This window comes from Vicugna pacos, chromosome 32 (assembly GCF_048564905.1).
Source record: "Vicugna pacos chromosome 32, VicPac4, whole genome shotgun sequence".
NCBI classification, from domain to species: Eukaryota; Metazoa; Chordata; class Mammalia; order Artiodactyla; family Camelidae; genus Vicugna; species Vicugna pacos.
The window spans coordinates 19,487,898-19,512,214 of NC_133018.1; the positions used below are offsets into that span (position 1 = coordinate 19,487,898).

The 24,317-nt window shown below is 41.0% G+C and overlaps 2 protein-coding genes and 1 long non-coding RNA gene across 7 annotated transcripts in view; 2 read left to right on the plus strand and 1 right to left on the minus strand.

The window, feature by feature from the left end:
- Positions 1–3,004: 3,004 nt before the first annotated feature.
- Positions 3,005–6,173, minus strand: LOC140690984 (uncharacterized). The gene is made up of 2 exons (XR_012066408.1): positions 6,070–6,173; positions 3,005–4,237 (listed from the first exon to the last, which is right to left on the minus strand). It is a non-coding gene; the product is annotated as an uncharacterized lncRNA (long non-coding RNA).
- Positions 6,174–6,305: 132 nt separating this feature from the next.
- DENR (density regulated re-initiation and release factor) lies at positions 6,306–17,930 on the plus strand. Of its 2 annotated transcripts, XM_015243789.3 has the most exons (9): positions 6,306–6,428; positions 7,081–7,123; positions 7,203–7,317; positions 10,992–11,011; positions 11,844–11,928; positions 13,677–13,760; positions 16,040–16,156; positions 17,046–17,185; positions 17,287–17,930. In XM_015243789.3, the coding sequence occupies exons 3-9, from the start codon at positions 7,212–7,214 to the stop codon at positions 17,329–17,331; spliced, it is 597 nt and encodes a 198-aa protein (XP_015099275.1). In that variant the 5' UTR covers positions 6,306–6,428; positions 7,081–7,123; positions 7,203–7,211; the 3' UTR covers positions 17,332–17,930. The 2 variants fall into 2 exon arrangements, with proteins under 2 accessions (XP_015099275.1, XP_006209558.1); XM_006209496.4 differs by lacking the exon at positions 7,081–7,123 and having other exon boundaries at positions 6,373–6,428.
- Positions 17,931–20,727: 2,797 nt separating this feature from the next.
- Positions 20,728–24,317, plus strand: part of CCDC62 (coiled-coil domain containing 62) — a 35,234-nt gene continuing 31,644 nt past the window's right edge. For 2 of the 4 annotated variants that reach the window (XM_072953586.1, XM_072953587.1), the window contains exons 1-2: positions 20,728–21,043; positions 23,823–24,015. In XM_072953586.1, the coding sequence (XP_072809687.1) occupies positions 21,008–21,043; positions 23,823–24,015 (229 nt within the window). In that variant the 5' untranslated portion in view covers positions 20,728–21,007. The remainder of the gene's footprint in view (positions 21,044–23,822; positions 24,016–24,317) is intronic. The other 2 variants (XM_072953585.1, XM_072953588.1) reach the window with 2 other exon arrangements.

Consider the following 24,317-nt stretch of genomic DNA (forward strand, 5'->3'; position numbering starts at 1 on the left):
ATGTCGGTTTCTGGTGTACAGCATCATGTTTCAGTCATACGTGTACATAGATGTATTCCTTTTCATATTCTTCTTCATCGCAGGTCACTACAAGATATTGAATATAGTTCCCTGCACTATGCAATAGAAACTTGTCATTTATCTATTTTATATACAGTAGTTAGTAAGAGATAGGTTCTTGAGTATGTTGTTTTACCTCTAGGATCTAGCTATGCCTGAAACTGGAACCTACTCCTGGATTCTTAAAATTTTTTTCATTAAAGAAAATCTTTTTTCCCCGAGCTCCTTGTCTTCCCTGCATGGGGCCCCGCTCTTCTGCCAGAGCCGTTCATCCCCTGAAAATGTACACTTGCCAGTTCGCCTCCACCCCTCCTAGGTCAGGAGAACCTCTACACCACAGAGCTCATCACTGCCTGCCGTGGTGCTGGAACGAACAGAGACAGAGGAGAGCCTCAGCGGCTTGGCAGCCCCACGTCCCCTGACCTCACTCACTCGGAGCCGCTGCTTCCAAACCAGCGCCGCTTCAAGGGAAATCGACACGGCAGCCAAGTTCATCGGAGCTGGGGCGGCCACAGCATGGGGTGGGGGGTGCTGTTCTGGGGCTGGAGCTGGGACTATATTTGGGAGCCTCATCATTGGTTATGCCAGGAACCTTCCTCTGAAGCAACAGGAACCCTTCTCTGAAGCAATCGTTCTTGTACGCCATTCTGGGCTTTGCCCTCCCGGAGGCCTTGGGGCCCTTTGCCTGATGGTGACCTCTCTCATCCCTTCACCTGCCAAGGAGCCAACTCCACCTCCTGTGGTTCTTTCTCTGGTGTTTCACTACCCTGTATGTTCCCTTTCCTATACCTCTCCTGGCAGCCTGGGGAAAGCGTTTGGCTCAGGGTTTGACAGAAAAGACAAATACTGTATTAATTTTTTTAAAAAACTGTATTTTTTTCTAAACCAGTTGGAACGTCAAAGGTTGAAGAGAAATGTACCATCTTGCTCTTGAGAAAACAATTCCTAAAGGATAGCCATCCTTCAAAACTCTCTTTTCAGAAAAGAATAAATGATTTCAATTTAAACCAGAGCTAACAGATGAAAAACATATTAGCTTTGAAGGTAGCTCACGTAGCTTGGGAGTAAATCGAGCACGATTTCACTTAGTAGGTCTCATCCACGTGCATCTTGACCCACTGGGACGTGGGATTCAGTTTCACGGATGGCATGTGTCTGGTAACTTACAGCTAATATGAAAATATTAGAGTTGGTAATTTTATATACTTAAACAAATGAGCCAGAATTAAAGGTTAGCCCTATGATGTTTCTCTTTGGACCAAGCCTTATTCTAAGAAGTTCAGGCTGGAGGGGAAAGAATATAGGTCAGTGGTAGAGCGCATGCTTAGCATGCAGGAGGTCCTGGGTTCAATCCCCAGTAACTCCATAAAAAAAAAAACACTAAAAAATAAATAAACCTGATTACCTCCCCCACCAAAAACATTTTTTTCTAAGTTCAAAACGCTTTCTTAAAGGGGAGAGAAAGGAATAAGTGACAGCCCTTTTAATCTACCATAGTTCAAAGCCACTTACCTTACATGTGTATCGTAATTAGTTGTGAAAATTATAAATTCTTATCATGCTTTACATCCTTGCAGTCATTTGGAGATTTCATCAAAATGTAGATTTGTTTATGAGATTGTGCTCTGCAAGGGTATACTGTCCATGAGGTTTTACCATAGTGGAGAGACAATGCTAGGGAGCACTGGGCTAGGACTGGTCTTAATAAACCCCTCCAAGGGCTGCACTAGCCCTAACCTTGTGCGGACACTGGAACTAATTTGAAAGTGACATTCCAGTTCAAACTGGCTTAAGCAAAAATAGGAATTTGTTGACTTTTATAACTAAAAGTTTGAAGGTTAGAGCTGACCTCAGATGTGGCTGGAATCAGAGGTCAAACCTTCTCCAACTCTCAGCCCTACTCTCGTTCATACTGACTTTATTCCCAGGCCACGTGGTGACAGGATGGCTGCCAGCAACGCTGTGGGCATCCTCTGAGACTCAAGCTCAGTGGGAAAGAGACAGCTTCTTTTCTAGATGCTCCTTGAAAAAGTGTGCTGGTATTCACTCTGACTGATCTACTCTTGAATCAATTAATCATGGTTTCCAGCAGGACACCTCGTGCTAATTGCCTTAGACCAGGGTCACATGTTCCCCCTCTGAATGGGAGGTGGTGGTTATGAAGGACCAGTTGGACCACATGGGTTGAGTGTCAGGGCGATGAGCCCTTCTAAGCCAAAATGGACCTGTTACAGAGAGGGGATGCTAGAAAGGCAATCAACAAATATCCATGCCACCCAAAGTGACCATCTTGAAAATGAAACATCCAGAAGAAAGAAAATGTTTGGCTAAAGGTCAAGCCAGCCACAAGAGTGGAAAAACAAAACCCATGATTGAGAAAATGGATGGTGTCATGACAAGGTATCACGTGTGGTAAGGAGTCACTTCTCATTTAAGAAATGAGCCCAGGCTTTCATTCCCTTTGACAGAAGTCTTCTCAGAAAGTGAGTGTCAGAACGCCCCTTCCTCCAGGCTTCATCTGAATGACAGATCTTGCAACATTACTTCCCATTATCTTTTAACCGGGTCTCACCTTTGTCTCTGTCCTTCACACATGCTTTACTTGACCGTGGGTTCTCTTCTGGTGTTAAGGGAAGTATCTGGCTTTCTGACAGTGACCATTTACAAATGCATTCTGTAGTATAATAGAAAAATGCTACTATATTACTTTAAACAGACTTGGGGTGGGATGGGATCTGAGGATAGGGGGCTTTTTTTTTCACAATAGGAGACTCCAGACGGGGGAAGAGTCAAGAGCTGATATGGTGACTCAGCGATGCTCTCAGGAACACAGGCTATTCCTACTTCCAGTCCAAAAGCTTTAGTACTTGTACCTTCATTCTCAGGCGTGCAAGATGGCTTATGCTCACATTTCAGTCAGCAAGAAGACAGAAAGGTCAAGGGATCTTTGTTGTTGTTTTTAATGAGGTCTTGCCTTTTTATCTGAGAAGTGTTAAATGATCATTTTTTTACATGGGATAGGGCATGTGAAATGACAAAGTTGTTAAAGAATAAAAGCATGACTTGTGTCTAATTATAAATAAACATGTGTCAAAGATGTTATTTCATTCATTAATTAATAAGGAAATCAGATGTTAAAACCAATTCAAAGGATAATTTAGAAAAATACATAGGCAATCATATATACATAAATAGGCAATCAGAAATGCTAAAATGAATTTACAAGTGGGACGGAAAACCAGTCAACAGAAAGAATCAATTACAGCTCCACCAGACACAAGTCATTTGCATTTCTATGGACGAGACTATTTGCATTACTATCAGGTTTCTACAACTTATGACATTGTACAATAGTTCAAAGTCAATGAAAGATGACACTAGAGAGAATATTAAACAGGACACCCAGTATTCTTTTTTGTCCATTTAAAAATCTTTCACAATGTTTCCTGAGAGAAGGGATGCCCTTCTCAGCATCTACCTACATCTCATTGACCAGAATGGTTATCATGTAGCTGCCTTCACTGCAAGGGAGGCTGGGGAATCAAGTATCATTAGCTGGACACACAGCTTTCCCAAATAAAATAGGATTCTGTCTGTAAGGGAGTCTGCCTTACCTATACAGCCACTTGATGTGTTAAGGGTACTAGATTTTAAAATAATTTTTAGCACATGTGATTATGAAGATGTCTGTCGGTTTTGACACTTCATCCCTCTTCTGGTCATAGTGCCTCAAATGTCCTTTGGGATGTACCCTGTCTCCACTCTCCAAACCCAGCTCCAAAAGTGGACACTTGACTCAGGGCTTGTTTATGTTTGGTTAGGAATGGACATAACTGGAACCAGGTCAATGAGATTCAACTTTTGGACTTTCGTTGGAACAAAACTGTAATTTACACTAGAAAATAGTAATGCTTAAGTCTAAAAGATATTTTGTCAGTTTCCTGACAATTCTTGATGCTCAACTGGATTCCTGTATTCTTTGCAATAATTCCACTGCCACTCAGAGTCTGTGGCTTCCTGGTGAGAAACCACTGTGATGTTTCTTTCTTTTTAATAGGTTGTTCCTCCTTTTAGTGCTGGAGAGCTGACAGGCTGTGGCCGTGGGCTAGGAAGTGCGACTCTGGGTTTGAATGCCAGGGGTACCAGGCAGAGTCCATCCAGAAAAACAGCACTCCACCTAAATATTTAAAGCAGAAGAGAATTTCATTCAGGGGATTGGTTACACGGGGAATGGGACTGTTGAAAAGTGAAACACAGGTGGTTAGGCAATTCTGGAGATGAGCAGCAACAAAAAGCTATCAATCACCACTGCTAGGCTAGAGACTAGATCCAGGGAGGGGCTTATGTTACAGGAGCTCAGGGGCTGGGATCCCTTAATGCAGGGGTGGAACCAGCTACTGCCAGAGATGCTACTCAAAGTGAGTGGGGTGGTCCCATTGCTGCCTCCCATTGGCTGAACCTAGCTGAAAGCCTGAGAATTCAGTCCTAGTGGTCAGTGCCCATTTTGCTACAAAGCAGAGCAGGAAAAGGGTGCAGAATGGAACTGAAGACACTGGGTCTACCACGCAGAACTGGCCACTTAGATATTTCATCACATCTAAGATGTCATTGATTGAAAGAATCATTATTATTTTATGTATCACTGAGAAAGAAAAATGCTGCCAAATTAAACTATGACACAAAGCTAAGACTCCACCCATTGCCTTGTATCTTGATATGAGACAGGTGAAAATGTGAAAAACGTCTTAAGATCAGTAACATGCAATTAGCTGTGTGATTTGTGTGTGATCCTAAGCATATGTGAACTTAATTCATTCTCACTGTTGAACTTTGATTTTACCATCCGTCTGGAAATTGGGGACAATATCTACTTCATAGGGTTTTTGAAACATCTAAGACTAAGTTTAGTGAGAGTAGGGACTTTGTCTCTTGTTCACTGTATCCCCAGTGCCTAGCAGAGTGCCTGGCATGTAGTTGGAACACAAGAAAGTTTTGTGAAATGAATCCACCTGGACTGTATCCCCAAATGAACAGGTTCTTGGCACATAGTGGGAGCTGGCTGTCAATAAACGGAAGCTATTATTATTGGAATCAAACAGGCTCGGGAACAAGGTCTTCTTTCATTAATGTCACATAGATTGACACTCTTTTGCAAGAGGGGGCAACTGCTCTTGTATTTAAGAAAGTCGTCCGAGTAGAGGCCATAGTCTCTGGTGGAAAAGATTATTTTTATGCTGGATGGCTTCGTGTGCACACACAAAGCAATTTCTGAGCAGAAAATTTAAGGGTGGTAGTGGTGGTGGCAAATGAAGTTACAGGGAAGGAGGGGAATGAGGTGGATGTGAGTGGAGGATAGAGCCAAATAGAACAACCTCCACCATCTACAAAGCACTTTTTGGTCACCATTTCCCTAACCCTTACAGCTCTGCAAGCGTTGTAGGGTTATTCACAAATGGAAGTCAGGCTGAGGATGGATATAAAGGGTTTTTCTTCCCAAAATGAAACAACTAGATGGAAGCAAAGCTAAGACACATTGTGTATGTGTGTGTGTGTGATTATGGCTACCTGACAGCCTCCTGAAAGTCTGAGATGTGAGAGTTAATGCCAAGTTACAACACACATAAGGATAGGTAAACAAGAGGAGGGTGTGAACCTAGCTGGGAGGGTTTAGTTCAGTGGTAGCGTCTGCGCGCTTAGCGTACACAAGGTCCTGGGTTCATATACCCAGTACCACCACTTAAATAAATAAACAACCCCCCTCAAAAAAAAAAAAAAAACAGTTGCTAGGGTGAAGAGGAAATTCTAAACAGCGCTGATATTTTCTTTTCAAGAAGAATTCCGCCAATGGAAGGTACGGTGTTGAAATGAAATCAAATGCCTTCTCCAGCTGCAATCTCCCTGCGGAGGAATGACTTATTCAACAGGCTGAAGGTTAGTCAGGACTCCAGAAAGCACTCTAGACCCCGGGGCAACGTCTCCCTGGCTCAGTATTAGAGAGTCACTGCTGACTTAGATGCACGTCTCCGCTTCCCAACCAGCGTCCCCTTCGCGGCGCGGACCGCGTGCCACTCATCCTCTCCCGCGAGTAACGAGCACCGCCTACTGGTTGTCAGCCTCTGGGCTGCTTGGCTCCGCCCCTGAGCGAAACGCGCATGCTCCCCTATTCCTCTCCGCCCGCGCCTTCAGGCTTCTCGCGACAGCCGCCCAGAGGCGGCCTGAATCTCGCGATAAAAGCTCATTGTCTCGCGGGACCGCGGCGGGCTGACGGGTTCTCGGGCGGCTCTGGGCAGGGAAGAGGAGTCGCATGTGTAGCTTCAGCTGGCGGTAGTGGCGGGAGCGGAGGCGGCGGAGGCTGTGCGACCGCCTGGGTAACAACCCCTCGTGCCTCTCCCACTTCCGAGAAGCTCGTAGAGAGCGTGGAGGAAGCTGGGGTACTGCCCGGCGGAAGGGGGCCGGGCCGGGCGTCTCCACACCCCCGCCCACATGGGCCCCTTTGGTGTCCCCGCGTTTGCCCCTTCGCCTCAGGTCGTCCCCTCACACCTGCCCGCCCTTGGCGCCTCAGTGATCTTACATTTTGCCCCCTCCGGGTTCTTTTGCCCACATTTTCTCTTGTCACAGAGTGGTCTCCCTGCCCCCTCCCACTCCCATCCCCTTTCCTGACTCTTCAGCGTCCCTCCGTTGGCATTTAGCCCACACCCTGCCTCTGGGCACCTCCGGTGACCCACCCCTTCTTCGTAGGCTTTTCCAGCCTCTTCCAGCTGCTTTGTGGCCTTCCTCTGTTGCTGCAGTTTGCATCCCTTTCACATCACCCTCAGACCTTTTGCCCTTTCTCTACCGAGGCCATTCTCCCCATCCTTTTTTCCCACTGCTTCCTCTTCCACTAGTGCCTCCCAACCCCTGCTTGTCATGGTCCATGACACTGTTGTCGCTTGCCTCCCTGTAGACCTGGAAAATGGTGTGCCCAGAATTACTCATGTTTTATGAATCCTAATGCAACTTGTATCTTTTCGTTCAACAAAGAATTGAAACAGATTTGGAGTGGGAAGATTTCTGGTAGGAGGAGGTGAGACTACATCTGAACACTGCTTCTCTGGGGGTCTTGGTCCAAAATAGTGAAGATGTGTTATTTTCCTTCCTTACAGGTTTGTGAAATGGCTGCTGACATTTCTGAATCTGGTGGGCACGATTGCAGAGGAGACCCGAGGAGCAATACCAAGTTAGATGCAGATTACCCGCTTCGAGTGCTTTACTGCGGAGGCAAGTGTTATAGGCCAGAAAATGGCTTTTACTGACTGTATTTTTATGCATTATGATACATTTGGTACTAGTAATCCTTTTTTTCATCTGTCTTTGTCATTTGGTGAATCCTTAACTGGGAGGTGGGGATGTTGGTAAAGAGGAGGCGTGGGTTAACAGATTTTCCTGACCTGAGTGATTTGTGTCTTGCTACTTAACCTGGAGAAGTTTACAGTCCAGTAAATAGAGACGTTGCAAATACATTATTTCAGCCTAATGTTTCTTGCTAGTCTGGCTATTAAAGGTGAGCTTCTTGGGAGACATTGAATCTTAAGGGATGACAAGGACTGGATAAGAAAGTGGGGGGGGGGATCCCAGATGAAGTGAACAGCTATTCAAGAAAAAGCTTGTTTGCAGAGAAGTAAGCAGCTTTTTGTTAGTACAGTGTGTAGTATACGGATGGTGTCAATAATGAGTGGAAGATGACGAGGTTGGAGAGATGGGTGGTAGTTCAGCCTTGGGAAAGTGTTCTTGGTTTGATTAATAAAATATAAATCAGGATTTTCTTTCCCTTTGCGTGTTTTTCCTCATTTTCAATACAGAAATATTTACGAATTAGAGATACTGTAATTTTATTAGCATCTTGGAAAGTTTCAGAAAACTTTGAAGACAGTAAAGTAAAAGGGCAAGTAAATGTTATTATTTTTGACTACTTACTGTGTGCCTAGCAGTGTTTTAGGTGCTGGGGACCGAATAATGAATAAGACAGAAGAGGTCCTTGTTCTCGTGGACCTTACATTCTGTGAGTGCGATAGAGATTTCACCTGGAGTTTTAAGTACCCTAGAAGGAGAGTGGTGTCACTGAGCTAAAACATTGTGTCAACTCATCATTTATTGACTGTCTTTGATAATAAAATAAAATTAGTATAAAATACCTCAGAGAGTAGGCAGGGGAACTTTTTGTAGGGCTGATTGAGTTTTGTTAAGATATTGATCATATCTGGTTATACTGTTTGCATTTGGAGTCATGGACCAGAGTTTGCATCCTTACCTTGGGCATTACCAGTTGTTCCTGCTTAATTCTAGCTGTGTAACCTTGGGCAACTTACCTAATTTCACTAAAGGTTAGAGGTCTGTTTCTTAAGGTCTGTAAAATGAAGGTGATGATCACATCTTAAGTCAAATGATTCATACAAAGCTTGTGGCTCAGCAACTAGCATAAGAACATGGTACAGTAAGTGTTGTTGCTGTTATTATTATTAGAAAAGTACACTAGTTTAGTATAGTTTATTCACCCTTGTTTGTCAGATGTAGTTAAGAGCTATTGTTCTTTGTACACTAATTCATCTAATCTAAGATGCCATATTTTATAAGATGCATCTCTGTAAAAATCCAAAAAATGAGACCTGATGAAATACAGTATATGAAAGGCATTCTGTTCAGTTGCTTGTGTCGCTGCTAAGATGGCTTTGAACAATTGCACTAAATATGCATTCCACTCCAGTGATAATTTGTGTTGACCAGAGGTTCCTAACCTTTTTGAGAAAGGTTTACTTTTATTTCCCTCCCTGGTTTGTATCGATACTCCAGGCACTAAGATGGAGACTATGTTACCTTTTCCTCAAGGAGTTTAAGGTCTAGTTGTAGGGAAAGCACTTAGGGAATATTAAATGCTAAATTAAATGATACTTACTATAACTCTGAATTAGGATTTCAGGAAAGGGGGGATCTTTGTTCAGAGGGAAGCTGGGAAAGTGAAGTGAGGAAGTGAGAAGCCTTAGATAATCAGTAGAATTTGCAAGGAAAGGTGAAGGAATTCATAAGAACAATACGGCGGCAAGATTTAGTAGGGTGTCTTCAGGGTCGAGGGAAGGGAAGGGAAGGGGCTGATTGGAGCAGAATGCTGGTTGGAGTGTAGTGAGAAACAAGGGTAGGTAGGATGGGGTCATTTCCCAGGAGACATTTGAGCCTTCAGAATCTGAAGTCAGTCTGAGTTTGAATCTTGGCTTAGCCATTTACTCACTGGGTGGCCTTGGCTGGTTCCCTCATCCATAAAATGGTTAACAGTAGAGCCTGCTTTAGAGGGCTGTTGAGAATAATAAATGAAATAATACTCCCAAAGGCTCCACCTCCTAACACCATCACACCGGGCATTAGAATTTCAGCGTAATGAATGTGTGTGCTTCAGACCATAGCAGGAGGTTTCACGGAGGATGATGCTTTGTTCTTCATGTTGTGTCACATCAGCAGATACATAATGTCAGGTTGTTCCACTGTTAGGGATGTGAAGCTGGTGTCTGCTAGATCTTTTCATTGAAGAGGTACAGGTTACAAATAGTAAATCATCTGTGAAGGGAAATTGACTTTAAAAGCAGATAACAGGGAATGTGAAAGGATTGTCTGAATTTTTTCATCATACTAGAATTTTGCTAAACTGAATAGTATTTGAAATGGTGTGCAAAGTTTTATGGCTTTAGTATTTGCTGTAATGATATTTAACCTATAATTATATCCTCAAAGTGTGGCTGTCTGTACCTACTAGCATTTGAACTTGAACTTTGGGGATTAGAGAGCTCTGCTTAACTGGGAGAGAACTCGAAACTTGAAATAAAGAGGTACTAGATTCCAGTTTTCTGCTGCTTCATACCACCTTTGGATTAGCTGTTTAACTTTCTTCAAGGCTTCGTCTATAAAATAGTGATAATGGACTTGCACACAGCTACATTGCCTCTACATAGTGTATGATCTCATTTAGTGGTTAAGAGCATAAGCTTCAGAATCAGACCAGGGTTCAAATTCTGTCCTGGCCAGATGTAAGTGGGTTATTTACTCCAAGTTTCATTTTTCTTGCCTGTAATACGTATATGGTAATTCTTACCTTACAGGGTTGTAACGATTAAACATAATAATGTAAAGCATAGCAAAGTGCCTGGCATGTGCCCAGTACGTTAGTAATGGTGTACCACCCCTTCTTTCCCTCACAAATCTCAAAGTATTGGGCACACTGAACTACTCCATTCCTCACCTTAAATATAAAAATAAAATAAGCAGTTGACCCAGTAATAGAGTTAGAGTTAAAATTGGGAAACCCTTTGAGTTCTAGTCCCTTAGCCTTTGCAGACTATGCAATGACAAGACTGAGCCAATGTCCCTTCTAAGGAAGAACATTCAGTTTCATGGTCTTATGTAGCATAATAGAAAAAAGAAAAGGAAAAATGTATTGCAAAGAAATGGTAGCAAAAGTGCTACTGACGTCTACAAATGTGTTGGTATGAATAAAAAGTAGTGGCTGTTTTTGTGAAATTATCAAAAGAATAACCAGCTCTATTCAAGCTTTGTTGTGTGGAGAATTATTACCCTGTAAGATTAGTTTCAGATCCATTGAAGTGGTTGTGGTAAAACCTTAAGATATGCAAAATAGTACAGTTTGATGTTCCATCAACTCAAGGAGACATTTTTCTTTAGATAAAAAAAAAAGCCAAGATAATATCTCTATTAACCATGTGCCATTTACCTCAAAAAAAATGTGGGGCGCATAATGGATAGTATTTGAGAAGTGGTACAGAATAGTTACAGGAAAATATAGAAATGAAGCATTTTGTCAAATTTAAAATAAAAGTTATGATGAGCCCTGTATGTGTATGTGTATATGTTTATTTAAATTTTTAAATCTTTTTTTCTTTCCATTTCCCCAGTCTGTTCATTACCAACAGAGGTAAGTCCTTTTAAAATTCTTTTTTTTTTTTTTTTTAAATTTTGGGGGAGGTAATTAAGTTTATTTATTTATTTATTTTTTAAGGGAGGCACTGCGGATTGAACCAAGGACCTCGTGCATGTGGGGCATGAGCTCTACCACAGAGCTATACCCTTCCCCTCCTTTTTTTTTTAAATTGCTGCGTTTGAGGTTATTGATTTCAGAGCTAGCTTGGGAACTTCTTTTTCTTATTTTTCATTTTCTATCATTTGATGGCAGAGTTTCAACCTTTTATAGAGAACTTTGGTTTAGAATAATTTTACGGTCTTACAGATTATTTTCTTTAGACTCTGAGTCCTTTGTGTGCAGCTTTTGCACTTGGCTATGCAGTTTGTTTTTTGCATGGAACTCATGAGTAGTCAGCTAATAAAACAAGAGTAACCTTCAAGCCAAAATAAAGCATCCAAACAGAGAAGAGAAAGTATAAATTATGTGTAAGACTTTCTGCTGATAAGCATTTAAGTCAGGCTCTCTGGGCAAGTCATGAAAATAGGAGACACCTTGTGCCCAAAGCAAGAAGTAGACATGCTTGTTTTTGTCTGTTTCCTCCTTTTTCTAATGGCCCTTTGTTGGAGAAGCCATAAATTACTATAGTGAGGAGGTGCTTAGTCCTTTTAATTTTTGATTTCTTATGGGGTGTTTCCTGGTTGAGAGATTTCCTGTGGATAAAATGTCAGGTGGGAGTAGTTAGTTTTGTCATCATTCTATATATAGCAAGCATAGGGAATGATTTTTAATTAAAATGATTGACAATGCTCCGTAGTGACTCAGTTTGTTCTTTTTCCCCTTCCAGTACTGTGAATATATGCCTGATGTTGCTAAATGTAGACAATGGTTAGAGAAGAATTTTCCAAATGAGTTTGCAAAACTTACTGTAGGTATGAACATGCTTTTTTTCTTTCATCAAAGCTTGTATACCTGAAACAGATGCACATAAGGCATTATTTTAAAGCTGTGGAAGTTCTCTTTTAGTAAGATATTACAGAATTATGTTTTTCTACATCTGTTAACTTTAAAACTGTTTTAAGTTCTTGGGTTAAAATCCCTTATATATAAAATCACACACTGCTTCATGTGTCATCTCTCTGAGACAAGATAGGTCAGAGTATCAACTTTCTTATATGAAGAAGAGCAAATGATTTAGGGGCATATATATTTTCACTCATTCATGTAACAGATTATTTTGTGTGAGTGTGCTATATGCTATACACTGTTTTAGATGCTGAGAATAAAGCAGTAAACAAGACCTACTCTTTGGAAATTATATTCTAAAAGGAGAGACAATAAGTAAAACAAGACAAATGAAATGAGTTCATTAAATAGTGATAAGCAGGGAGTGTGGAGATAAGAATTGTTGGGGGGAGGAATTTGAAATTTTACGTAGTGGCCTTTTGCTGAAAAGATGGCATTTGAACAAAGACCTAAAATCAGTGAGGGAGAGAATCATTTTGATACCTTTGAGAAGAACTTTACAGGCAGATGGTGCAGCCAGTGCAAAGGCCCCGAGGCAAAAGCTTACCAGCATATTTAGAAAACGGCAAGGAGACCTTTGTTTCTGGAGCTTATTAAAGGAGGAGTAGGAGATGAAGTCAGAAGTAACGAAGGACCATGTGTTAAAGGCCAGGACTTGGCTTTTACTCTGAGTGAGATGAGCTATTGGAGGGGTTTGAGCAGAAAAGTGATGAAAAAGTTCTGACCTTTGTTTCAATAGTATCTCTTCGGTTGCTGTGTTAAGAATAGGCTGAAGAGAGTCATAGCAGCCAAGCAGGGAGACCGAATAGGTGGTGGCTCCCGCAGTAATCCGGTCAGGATGCTGGTGCCCTGAAGCAGAATGGGGGCAGTGGAGGTGGTGAAAAGTGGTCAGATTCTGGATATATTTCGAAGGTAGAGCTGACGTGGTCTTCTGATCTATTGCATGGGTAATGTGACGGAAGGGGCAGCTACATTTTTGGCCCAAGCAACTTAAAAGAATGGAGTTGCTGTTGCCAGAGGTAAGGAAGACTGCAGAGGAACAGATGTCCTCAATTAGCTGAAATTGGTGGCTTCTCTTTCAAGATTGGGAAAAATGAAGGCAGTAGCAGGAAGAAGGAAAATCCCAGGCTGGGAATAAGCCTGTAAAGTACATCCAGTGTTATCCCACTGTTTGCTGCTTTGATTTTCAGATAGTTTCCATGAGGCACAGCCCCTGAAGCAACACAGTCATTGTCAGTGTTTGGATAAGAACCCTCAACTCTGGTGTGACGGTCAGTCTGCGTGGCAGGCCCAGAACATGACCTTCCTAGGACACAATGTGACTTGAGGGGCTCTTCCTATTCAGGACCAGACTTCTGTTAACACGATTAGTATGTTTAGATGCTGAACACTTCTGTGGAGGCTTGAGTGTTTTATGCTCCTTTAATGTGGCTAAAAAAATCATCCTCACATATCAAAGACTTGGTTTTACCTTCTGTCACCATGCACTTACCACAGTGACTTCAGAATTAGGCTTGGGAGGAATCTAGCAATATAATCACTTGCTTTATATGTTGGTAAAATACCGTGTTTGTGTATGAGGTTCCTCAAAGGTAATTTTTTAACATAAATATGAAGTGCTCTTAATGCTTTTGGATTTCATTTTTACATCTAGAAAATTCACCCAAACAAGAAACTGGAATTAGTGAGGGTCAAGGAACAGCAGGGGAAGAGGAAGAGAAGAAAAAACAAAAGAGAGGTGAGACCTAAATCCATAATTTGATTTCCACAAACATACCCTCCCTCTGCTAGAAGAAACAAGAAATGAAGGCATTCCCAAAGTGGGGAACATCTAGCTGTTACTGTAGTTCCATGTGTATACCATACAGCGGGACACAGAATCATAGTCGCAAGATGACTGGATGTCGTATAACTTGGGCTTTATCAGTAAGTTGAACCTAAGAAAACGTGCTTTATTTTCCATATATATGTGTAAAAAGCAACCGGCCAGCTTGTTTATGACATAAAAACTTTGTTACCTTATTGAAATACCTTTTTAAAAAATATTGGCTGTATTCCCACAGGATTTATTATTTTTAATACCCATGTGTTATGGGTTTTTAAAAAATTTGTTTATTTTTTGCAAGCGGAGGTAATTAGATTTGCGTTTTTTTTTTTTTTTTAACGAAGGTTCTGGGGATTGAACCCAGGACCTTGTGCATGCTAGGCGCATACCACTGAGCTATACCCTCCCGCCTTAAAATACCTTTGTCTTCTATTTAGAGGGAGGACATTTATAAAAGATTTTGTTCTCTCATTACTTCTGTCAGCTCAGTTGAATTTCTTTTTATAGCTGTTGTGTGTACTTGTCTACCTCTCCCAAAATGAATTCCTTTGTGCCCTGGATCCTGTCCTCACCTGTTTCTTCTTCCTTAATTAATTCTTCCCTATGACTAAAATTGGCTTATAAATATTTTCAGGACTTTGCATTAAAAAAAAAGTTCTCCCAAGAGCTCATGTCTGTCTTTGCCCTGTTCACCTCCCCCTGCCCTTCTTAGCCAGACTTCTTTAGTAAGACTGGAATCACTGTCTCCTCTTTAATTTTAGTCATTCACTCTTCACTCCCCAGTCTGTCCTGACCTGACTTCCATGCCACTGAAACTCACTCCTCCAACAAGGGGCACGAGGCTGGGTGATTGCTCAGTGGTAAGAGCACTGGAGCTCCCTTCTTAAAGTGGTGTGCTTCCTCCCTCATTCTCCTTTCATTCCTCCTCAGCCTTGCATGCAGACTTCTCTTCTCCCTTCTGTTCCTTAAAAGTTGGTGTTTCACAAGATTCTGTCCTCGGCCCACTTAACCTTCTCATTCTGCTTGTCCTAGCTGGATGATTCTTTCACATCTTTCACTTCTGCCACCACTGCACATTTACAGTTCCCAAATCTGTATCTCTGGTCCTGGCCCGCGTCTCTAGACTGGAGATACGGACGGTCTCACAGCCACCTCAGATGCAGCACTTGCAGAAAAACTCACTGAGTCTCAAATCTGTGTCTTTTGTTTTCTCCATTTTGGATATTGACAACACAGTTTATGCTGCCATCTGAGCCGGAAACCTGAGACCCGTCTTAGGTTCTCTCTTTCTGCCCCTTTTAATCAGTTTTGAATTCTGTTGTTTTTCACTTTCCTCTATATATCCTGTGCCTGGTGGCCATTTCTGTTGCCGCTGCTTTGTTTAGACTTTGATTAATGTCTGCCTGAACTAATGTAGGAGCTGGGGACAGTGGCCTCTCTATCAGCCTTGCTCTTTGAAACCCGCCCTCCCCGCTGTAGGGTGATCTTGACAGAACATAAGTCTGGTTTCATCACTGCTGCATAGTCAGTTGTTCGTTGGCTTCTCTCCTTCACAATATAAAATGACAGAGCTGATTTACTGGTCCTTCAGTGATTGGTATATAATCTTTGTTTTTCTGGCTTCCTCTCCCACATATCCATAAGCGTCCTTCATCAAGGCAAGTGCAGTTCTCAAACATAATGCCCTTTCTTGTCTCTGTACTTTTTTCCTTTTCCTGGAGTATCCTTTTTATACCTCCCCAGCCCTTCTCCCTTCGACTGGACCATTCTTTATTCTGGGAGACCTTAGATGCCACTTCTTCTGGGAAACTTTTCCTGCCCTCTGGAAGCAGAGGAGGCCATTCCTCTGCGAAGCTCTGGTAGTGCTGTATCCGTGGATCCTCTTACAGGATGTATCAGATGCTGTAGTTATTTAACTCTTTATCTCCCTGCCCTAGACTGAGAGTCCCTGGAGGGCAGGGACTATGTTCTTTTTCTGTTTATCTTTGTGTCCTCAGCCCTCAGTGCACACACTACTCGTAGGTGTGGATTGAGTGAATACTCTTGCATGTATTTATTAATTTTGTATTAGAAAAAGAAAATTTAGAAATTAATATTTGGTACCTTTTGAAAATGAATACATTTAAAGACAGTATTCTCTGTGTGTGTTACAAACAAAACAGCTAATCCTGAGCTCTTTCCTAATAAATAAGGTGGAAGAGGTCAAATAAAGCAAAAAAAGAAGACTGTACCCCAGAAGGTTACAATAGCCAAAATTCCCAGAGCAAAGAAGAAATACGTAACAAGAGTGTGTGGCCTTGCAACTTTTGGTGAGTCTAAGCCTAAGTATGTTTAAAGTGTGTGAATTATATTCATTCATTCATCCATCCATCCTCTTTTTTTTAAATCTAGTATCATGAAAACTTTAACAGTTCTGTTTTTTGTTAAGAGGTTCCATTTCTAACTATAGCTTCAAAATCAAATTTTGAAGCAGCTTAAAAATCTTTTGCAGGGGGACTGGTTTAACCTTTTCGTTTCCAGAATATCTGGTTGGGCACACTTTATGTAGAACGAGGAGGGCTAGACAGGTTTCCCTTTGAAGTCCACCAGTGCTGCTGCTCTGTCCTTGTAGGCCCAGAGGCCAGAGGGTTGCAAAATAACCTTTCCCCTCAGGGATGACAGCAGAGGGTGAGGGAAGGTGGGTAGTGGCAGAATGTCCTGCTTCAGGGCCCCTTTAGTTCCTCGAAGTCTTGAATGAATAGTGAAACCAGGGTGCATGGCTCCTTCATTTGACAACATGGACTGAAAAACAGTCACTGAAAAACCACATCATAAATATTAGGCTTGTTTCTCTGCTGTAAATTTTTCTTTTGTAAAAAAGGATACAAGAACTTCATGTACTTGGAAGTGAATGTGTAATGTTGGAATTAATGTATTCCTGGATTTAATTTGGTCTTAACTGTATCTATGAATTATAGGTAGTATGGATGGTCTTATTTTTATGTACTGAGGTTTTTGACCTTGAAAATATAAGCTGAATTATTGTTAAGATCACTGGCTTTGGGTAGTTTATAATTATTGTTCTGAGCGGAACATGAAATCCATTAACACAACCTGTTTTATGAACTTAAAATGCAGATTTAATTTCAAGATGGAAAAATACCTTTGACGTATGATTCCAATTATAGTCATGTTGTTTCTTTTTTTTTTAAATAACAGAAATTGATCTTAAAGAAGCACAAAGATTTTTTGCTCAGAAATTCTCCTGTGGTGCCTCAGTAACAGGGGAGGATGAAATCATCATTCAGGGAGACTTTACAGATGACATAATTGATGTCATTCAGGAAAAATGGCCAGAGGTGAGTATCTGTGTGTTTGTAGTAACAAGTTCTTAAAGCAAGTTGCTTCTGTGTCAGTTGATACCAGAACTCATGAAATGTAATTGTTTTGTGTTTTGTAGGTGGATGATGATAGCATTGAAGATCTTGGAGAAGTGAAGAAGTGATTTTGAAAATTTGTATTTAATGGTCTGAACTGATTGTTGACATGGCCAAAGGGAGAGAGGCCTTTTAAAAATATATATATTTATCCTACAGTAAAACTGTAGCCTACCCTCCCCCTTGGCATTTTCACTGTTGTGTATAAGGCTGCTTTTTTTTTTTTAATTGCCAAAGTCTAATAAACAGGGGAGACTGTCATGCTTATGCATGAAATAGAATTTAGTTAAATAAAAATTTTTGGTCATTTGGTACTGACTTTTCTCTTTCTTTTTAACTTTTTATTTTTGGAAAAACACTGTAGACTTTCTGTGGATAGCTTTTCTGTTGATTAGTTTACAAATAATCATGATTTAGTCAAATCATGATTTTTGAAGCTGATTAATATTTTAAAGAAATTGAATTTGGCTTCATCACCAGTAATAACTGTCTCCTTGCTTCTTTGGTGTGATAGTTTTGAGATGCTTAAGCATCTAATAGATCTGTGGTTGAATTTGCTTCATTGTCACCAAGTTCACCTTGTGGGCGTATTAACATATTGTTGCTAATAGTTGTTAAAGCTACTCTGGAGATTATTTGGTAAAGTATATTAAAAGCCTTAAAACCATCTCACTTTTGGACCCACTTCTTTGACATTAATCCTAAAGATGTAATGTCTTGCTTAAAACTGGATGAGGGTGTTCATCACAATGCTACTCAAAATAGCAAACAGTTGCAAATGATTTGAATGAACAATGGGGAAATGGTTAAAGAAATGGTAGTGTGTCATGTGGTAGAATATTTGCACATATTTGAAAATATTTTCCAAGAATACTTGGGAGCATGTTTGATAATATTAAGTAGGAGGTCAGACCCTCAAATCCATTTTACACATTACTACCAACACTGTTTTAAGTGGAAGGCCATTCAGAGAGGATGAGTTGTTCTTGTTCTGGCTATAAATTTATGTGAGTAAAATTCTGCTAACCAATTGAAAATAATATACACCATTGCTCAATATATAGTCTGGGAAGCAGCAATTGAAACATGTTTTTCTCACAAGAGAAACAGTGACAGTGAATTTTAATGAATGCATTACATGAATTTAAACTTTGTTTTTATAAAGGTTTTAAGTCAGGTGCTACAAATTGAAAGGAAGACACCTTTAAGAAATTTAGAACCCATTGTTTGTTGCCATGCAAATTACAATCTTGAATGAGCCAGTGGGTTTTTTAAAATAATTAAAATCTTAGAATGTGTAATAAAGGTATAAATTAAAATGAAATTCTGCATTAACTGTAAACTTAACTAGATAAAATTATATGATGAAGCAAATTTATCCATCAAGACCATTTGGTGTGTTACGTATGTATTCTGTTGGTGCTGGAAGATGTCTATGTGCTTGTATCAACACGTGACTTCATGTAAAGAGTCTTAATGTTCACAGTTCTTGGCAAATGCAGTTTCAATCCATGTATAGCCAACAGTGGATGTTACTGCAGGAAAATGCAGGATTAAAATTGTCCTTGTGTATAATATGTGTGAATGTTTTTCTTTAACCTGAAATTTAAAATGCAACAGTCTAATATTTGATTAAAATATATGAATAGTTCAAGGATTGACTTTAATTCATACATTCTGTGTATGTTTGTATTGTTTTCACAATCTAGAATCTTTAGCAAAAAAAAAAAACCTTTAAACAGCCTAATCTCATAATATGTAAGAAATTTGCCATGATTAAGCTGGCAACTTCAAATGCAAATACAGTTTTGATATGTAGCATTTTATTCATTTAAAAAAACATGCTGGCAATATGTGATTTTAAATTTCTTTTTAGTTATTACATAGAAGACTCAGTAATCAGTTGTCACTTAAGGTATAATCCATGGCAGCTTTCTTGTTCTTAGTTAAAAAGGTTGATAAATTACTATCCTAGGGGGGAGGGTATAGCTTAAGTGGTAGAACTGCATGGGGGTTCAATCCCCAGTACCTCCTCCAAAATTAAATCTAATTACCCCCAAAAAATGTTTTTAAAAATTAATATTTTAAAGACAAACTCTACATTTTAGATTCTTTGTTAGAATTTACTAAATTCCTTTACTTAGGAAATAAGGTAAGGAAATAAGTCTGTTCATCAGTTTGAATTAGACTGAATGTAAAATCAGATGCAGTGTAATTCTTGAAGCTTTCATAAAACATCATTTTATGTCATTTTTTAAGTTACATTTTCTCTTTAAAGATTTTTTATTTTAAAAATCTATGGGAGTGAACTTAAAATACTGAGTTTTTTTTGATTTGCAACTAGTCATAATAATCCTTTTACCATATTTAATATTTACCAACCATAATCTCATAAAATGAGGCTCATTTCTTTCTGTACTTGTACTTTTACATTGAGTGGTAGGCATGTGGTTGCCTGGTGAACAATGGCATTTTAGGGCTTCTTAGAAAAATACCAAATTTTACAAAGGTGAAATTTGAGAAGTGTATGAATAAAAATGCTCCTCAATTGGAATATTGAAATTGAACCACATTCCTTTTCATCTGTCTCATTCCACCAAGACTTCCTGCATAGTCATCTACTGATAGCCTGTTTTTAACAACAAATTTTAGTCAACATTTGCTTTCTTGATTTTAAATTCTAAGGCATTGTCTTGCCAGTGTTCCTGAACATAAGCCTATGCTAAGGAGGTAAGTGTCACTCAAATCAGTAAAATTTCGAAGTAAGAAATTTTGTTTATCCATTATCAGATTGTCCCTTATGAACACAGGGGCATGTTTTGCTAATTCACAGTCAACCAAAGTGTAAAGTTGAAATATCGTTAAGAGTGGCTATTTTTCTCAGCAGGAATGCCTTCTGAGGGGTTAAGCAGTAGGGGCTGGGCGAACAGGGATTAAGTGTGATAAGCATCTTTTCATGGTCCAGTTCAGTTCCCATATAACGAGTAAAAGAGTGACTATGAAACAACACGTGAAACAAGCTTAGATTAACCCAGAATGAAGCGCCAAGAGCTTGTTCAAGCTTGTGCAAGAGCTACATCAGGAGTCCCCCCGCCGCCAATTTCCCCCTCCCCCCCTTTTTATCTGATTCCTACTTTAGAGCTGTCTGCTGGGACGGCCAGGGCTGGCGTCTACCCCCATCTGTTTGCTGTCTGCACGCCAGGTCCCGTTCTCAGTAAGGGTGTACACAGCAGCTAACGAGACCGAGCCCGCAGTTCAGGAGGGAAAGACGGAAATCATTCAGCGAGCAACTCGTGGTAAACCTGGGTGACGGTAAAGAACGGTTCTACAGCCGTCCCTTGGCTTCTTCATCTCTGGGTGACGGTAAAGAACCGGTTCTTTGCCGACGGAGGGCAATGGCTTTCTCAGCGCCAGACCAACCATTCGAGAGCCCGCGGCTGGGATCTGCAAGAACAAAACGCCGAGGGGAGCAGGGAAACGGAGCGGGTGGTCGCGCGGCCGCGGGGGTGTCGCGAGAGCCGCCGGGGTGTCGCGAGAGCCGGGGCGGCCCCTCGGCGACGCCGTAGGCCGGGCGGGCCGGGCGCGCTCCGCTGGGCCGGCGGTTTGGGCGGGCTTGCTTGGGCCGGCGAGGGCGCGGGGCTCCGGGGCTCGGGGCTCGCCCCGCCGCTCCGGGCAGGCGCGCCGATGGCGTTTCTGAGGTGACGCTGCGCACACCGGCTCTCTCCGGGGGCGGAGGAAACACCTATGAACCCTTCGGCCTCCTTCCTGGCCGGGCGCCAGGTGAGCGGCCGCCGCCCCGCGCCCCCCGCCCGCCGCGGGCTCGCCGTGTCCGCCGGCGCGTCCCGGGGCGGGAGGAGCGCAGACCTCCGGGGCGACGTGCACTGGGGCCGAACGCGGCTGGTTTTTCAGGAACTGTTTCTGCTCAGAATTTAAAACAATCCCCAGGACGGCGAGGAGAAATGGAGCGTCACATCCGTTTCCTTTACCTTAATAAAAACAGCCCCGGCGCCAAGTCGAGTGGCGAGTCCTGGGTGCTCCCTTTTTAACGATAAGGATGGGTATTTGTAGAGCTGCTCCCCACCTCTCGTCCTGTCTTTAATTCGCTTCCCAGTGACCTGCGAGTGGAGGAGCTCTCTAATAAGTAGTTTTACCGAGAAGTCTTGAAAGTAAAGTTGCCCAAGATTTGCATTTATCGGTATAGGATGAGAGGAACGTGTTTTGTATTTTTGGCCCTTTGCTTGTTTTCCTACATTAGAATATGTGCTCCTTCCCGGCGGTCTCATTGCTGTCTCCCCAGCCACTTGGTTGAGTGAATGACTTGGCTTTCCCAAAGACTGGAATTCAAGTCTTGACACTTGGAATCTGTCGACTTCAAATTCCGTTTTCTTTTTTTTTTAATTGAAGTACAGTCAGTTTATAATGTGTCGGCCTCTGTGTACACCACAATGCTTCAGTCATACATGAATATACATATATTCATTTTCATGTTCTTTTCACCGTGAGCTACTACAAGATATCGAATATAGTTCCTTGTGCTATATGGTATAAACTTGTTTATCTGTTTTATCTATGCCAGTCAGTATCTGCAAATCTGGAACTCCAGATTTATCCCTTCCCACCCTCTCCCCCACCCCAGTAACCATAAGTTTGTTTTCTATGTTTGTGAGTCTGTTTCTGGTTTATATGTAAGTTCGTGTGTGTGTGTGTGTGTGTTTAGATTCCAGATATGAGTGATATATGGTATCAAATTCCATGTTCTGTGTTTAGTGACTAGTACTAGTAATTAGCAGTGATTCACTGGTCATTATTGACAAATCTTATTTTTTCAGAAAGCAGTAATAATGTGTATATGGGCCTCTGGTGAACTTTAAACTACTGTCTTTAGGATGGAATTCTTAAAGTAACACTTTTAGTGTTATTTTTTAATTGAAGTATAGTTGATTTAAATATTGCATTAGTTTCAGATGTACAGCTTAGTGATTCAGCTTGTTTTTAGTTTATTTCATAGATGGGGACAGTACCATACTTCGGAATGTGACTTACACTCTTAATATAATAAAATAATAATAATAATAGCTAATGTTTTTTGATAGCTTATGGTGAAAAATTACTTTAAGGCAGGGCAAGAAAAATTTAACATAAAATATTCTCTGCCGTTTGAGCCACTACCTCCTCTCCGTTAGTGTGCTTTTTGCGTCTGCATTATACCTTAACTAGATCCCTCTAGAAGACATAGGAATGCCTGCTTTCCAAAAAAAAAAAAAAAAAAAGGCAATTTTCTCCTGGTGCCGCCAAGATTACGTTTTAGGAGATAACATTCCTTTCTCAATCCTGTAAGGGATCGTGAATACCCACTACTCACCTGTATGTGCAGATCTGACTGCGTAAAGGTCAACATGGCATTTTGACCCTTTATCTTGAAAACACATGTAACTGTGCTTTGACCTCTTATGGGCAGAACAGCCCTCAGAGCTTTTTGAAAGACTGTGTCCCAGGTTATAATCCTTAGGTTGGCTGGAATAAAAATTTCCATTCTTTCTTAGATTGACAATTTATTAACTTTTTACCAAACTTACTGTGGTGCCAAGTACTGTGAAGTGCTTTACAAAGCTTATCTTGCTTAGGCCACACAACTCTAAGAAGTTAAAATGCTGTTGTTACCATTTTACAGGCAAGGAAACCAAGGCTTAAGGAAGTTAAGTAACTTGCCTAAGGTCTTAGAGCCACTGAGTGGCTAATTCTAGATTCCCACTTTGGTCAGACCAGCTTCACTGCACCAGATTTTAAAATGATGTATGCTTAAAAGGAATTATTATAGGTAGTTTTGTTGGGCATGAAGATGGCATCGTTATATAAAAATGTTTACTTTTAGCGATGCATACTGGAGTGTCTAAGAGTGAAATGTATTTTTTATCAATTTCTTTTATCAAAAGAAAAAGGAAAATTGAAACAGATATAGCAAAATCTTGATAGTGGTTAATGAGAGTTTATTGTACTGTTCTCCTGTCTTCTGTGTATATCTGAAATTTTTCCTTTACAAATTTGTTTTTTAGTAGATATGTTAAGTTTGGACCAGTCACAATATTAAATTGTTTTTGGTAGGTTGAGTGTGTCCAGATGAGTTAGATGTTAGGAGAACTGTTTACATTTAAACAGTAATTATTTTGTGTTTCCCTTGCTTTCAATTGCTCTACAATTGCTGGGGTCAACTGAGGGATAATATTATTGACTGATAAAAGGAAGGGGTTGACTGCAAAGAAAAAATGCAGAAATGGGTTTATTTGTGGTTGAACAGTGAAGGTTTTGCAAATGGCCCCACTTTTTAGGAGTAGTGTGTGTGGTGCCACAGAACACAATAGAGGTAGAGTGCCCAGTAGGCGTGAACTTGTTCTCAGTATGTATAATTTTGATGGCCATGTTACAATCAGTGAATGAAACGTAGTTGGTGTTACCACCTTGAATTGCCAGCAAAAGAAGACGTGATTGTTTGGGAAATATGCTTTGGCTGATTTATGCTGATGAATTTTATTTTGACTTCAAGCCACCTTTCTGTGTTTAGAACATCGGGTCAGAAGTTGAGATTTCCACTATCGAGAAACAACGGAAAGAGCTGCAGCTGCTCATTGGAGAATTAAAAGATCGGGACAAAGAGCTCAATGATATGGTCGCGGTACATCAGAGACAACTTCTTTCATGGGAAGAGGATCGGCAGAAAGTGTTGACTTTGGAAGAACGTTGCAGCAAACTAGAAGGTCAGGCACCTGCAAATTAGACACCACACACTTGTACCTGCCAGCACATTAAAAGGGCTCGCGGGGAGGATAGAGAAGGGACATCTCAAAGCAGCCCCTGCCGTCCTGGAGTTTAGTGTCATTGAAGATTGGGGGGCTTCAGGAACACTCATGACGGATCAGACAAACACAATGTGCATGAAAGTGGGGCACACAGAGTACTTAACTGCAGAAAGAGTGCTGGGGAGAGTTCTGATCACCATGGGGTGGCAAAAGTAACCTGAAGGATTTGAGTTTTGAGCCACGAATCTGAATAAAGATGC

Bases quoted from the DNA above. Each gene is read 5' to 3' on its own strand.
- DENR (XM_015243789.3), top strand. From the start codon at position 7,212: ATGGCTGCTGACATTTCTGAATCTGGTGGGCACGATTGCAGAGGAGAC. The intron at 7,318-10,991 runs GCAAGTGTTATA...CCATTTCCCCAG, and splicing joins TCGAGTGCTTTACTGCGGAG to TCTGTTCATTACCAACAGAG. The intron at 16,157-17,045 runs GTGAGTCTAAGC...TTTAAATAACAG, and splicing joins GTGTGGCCTTGCAACTTTTG to AAATTGATCTTAAAGAAGCA.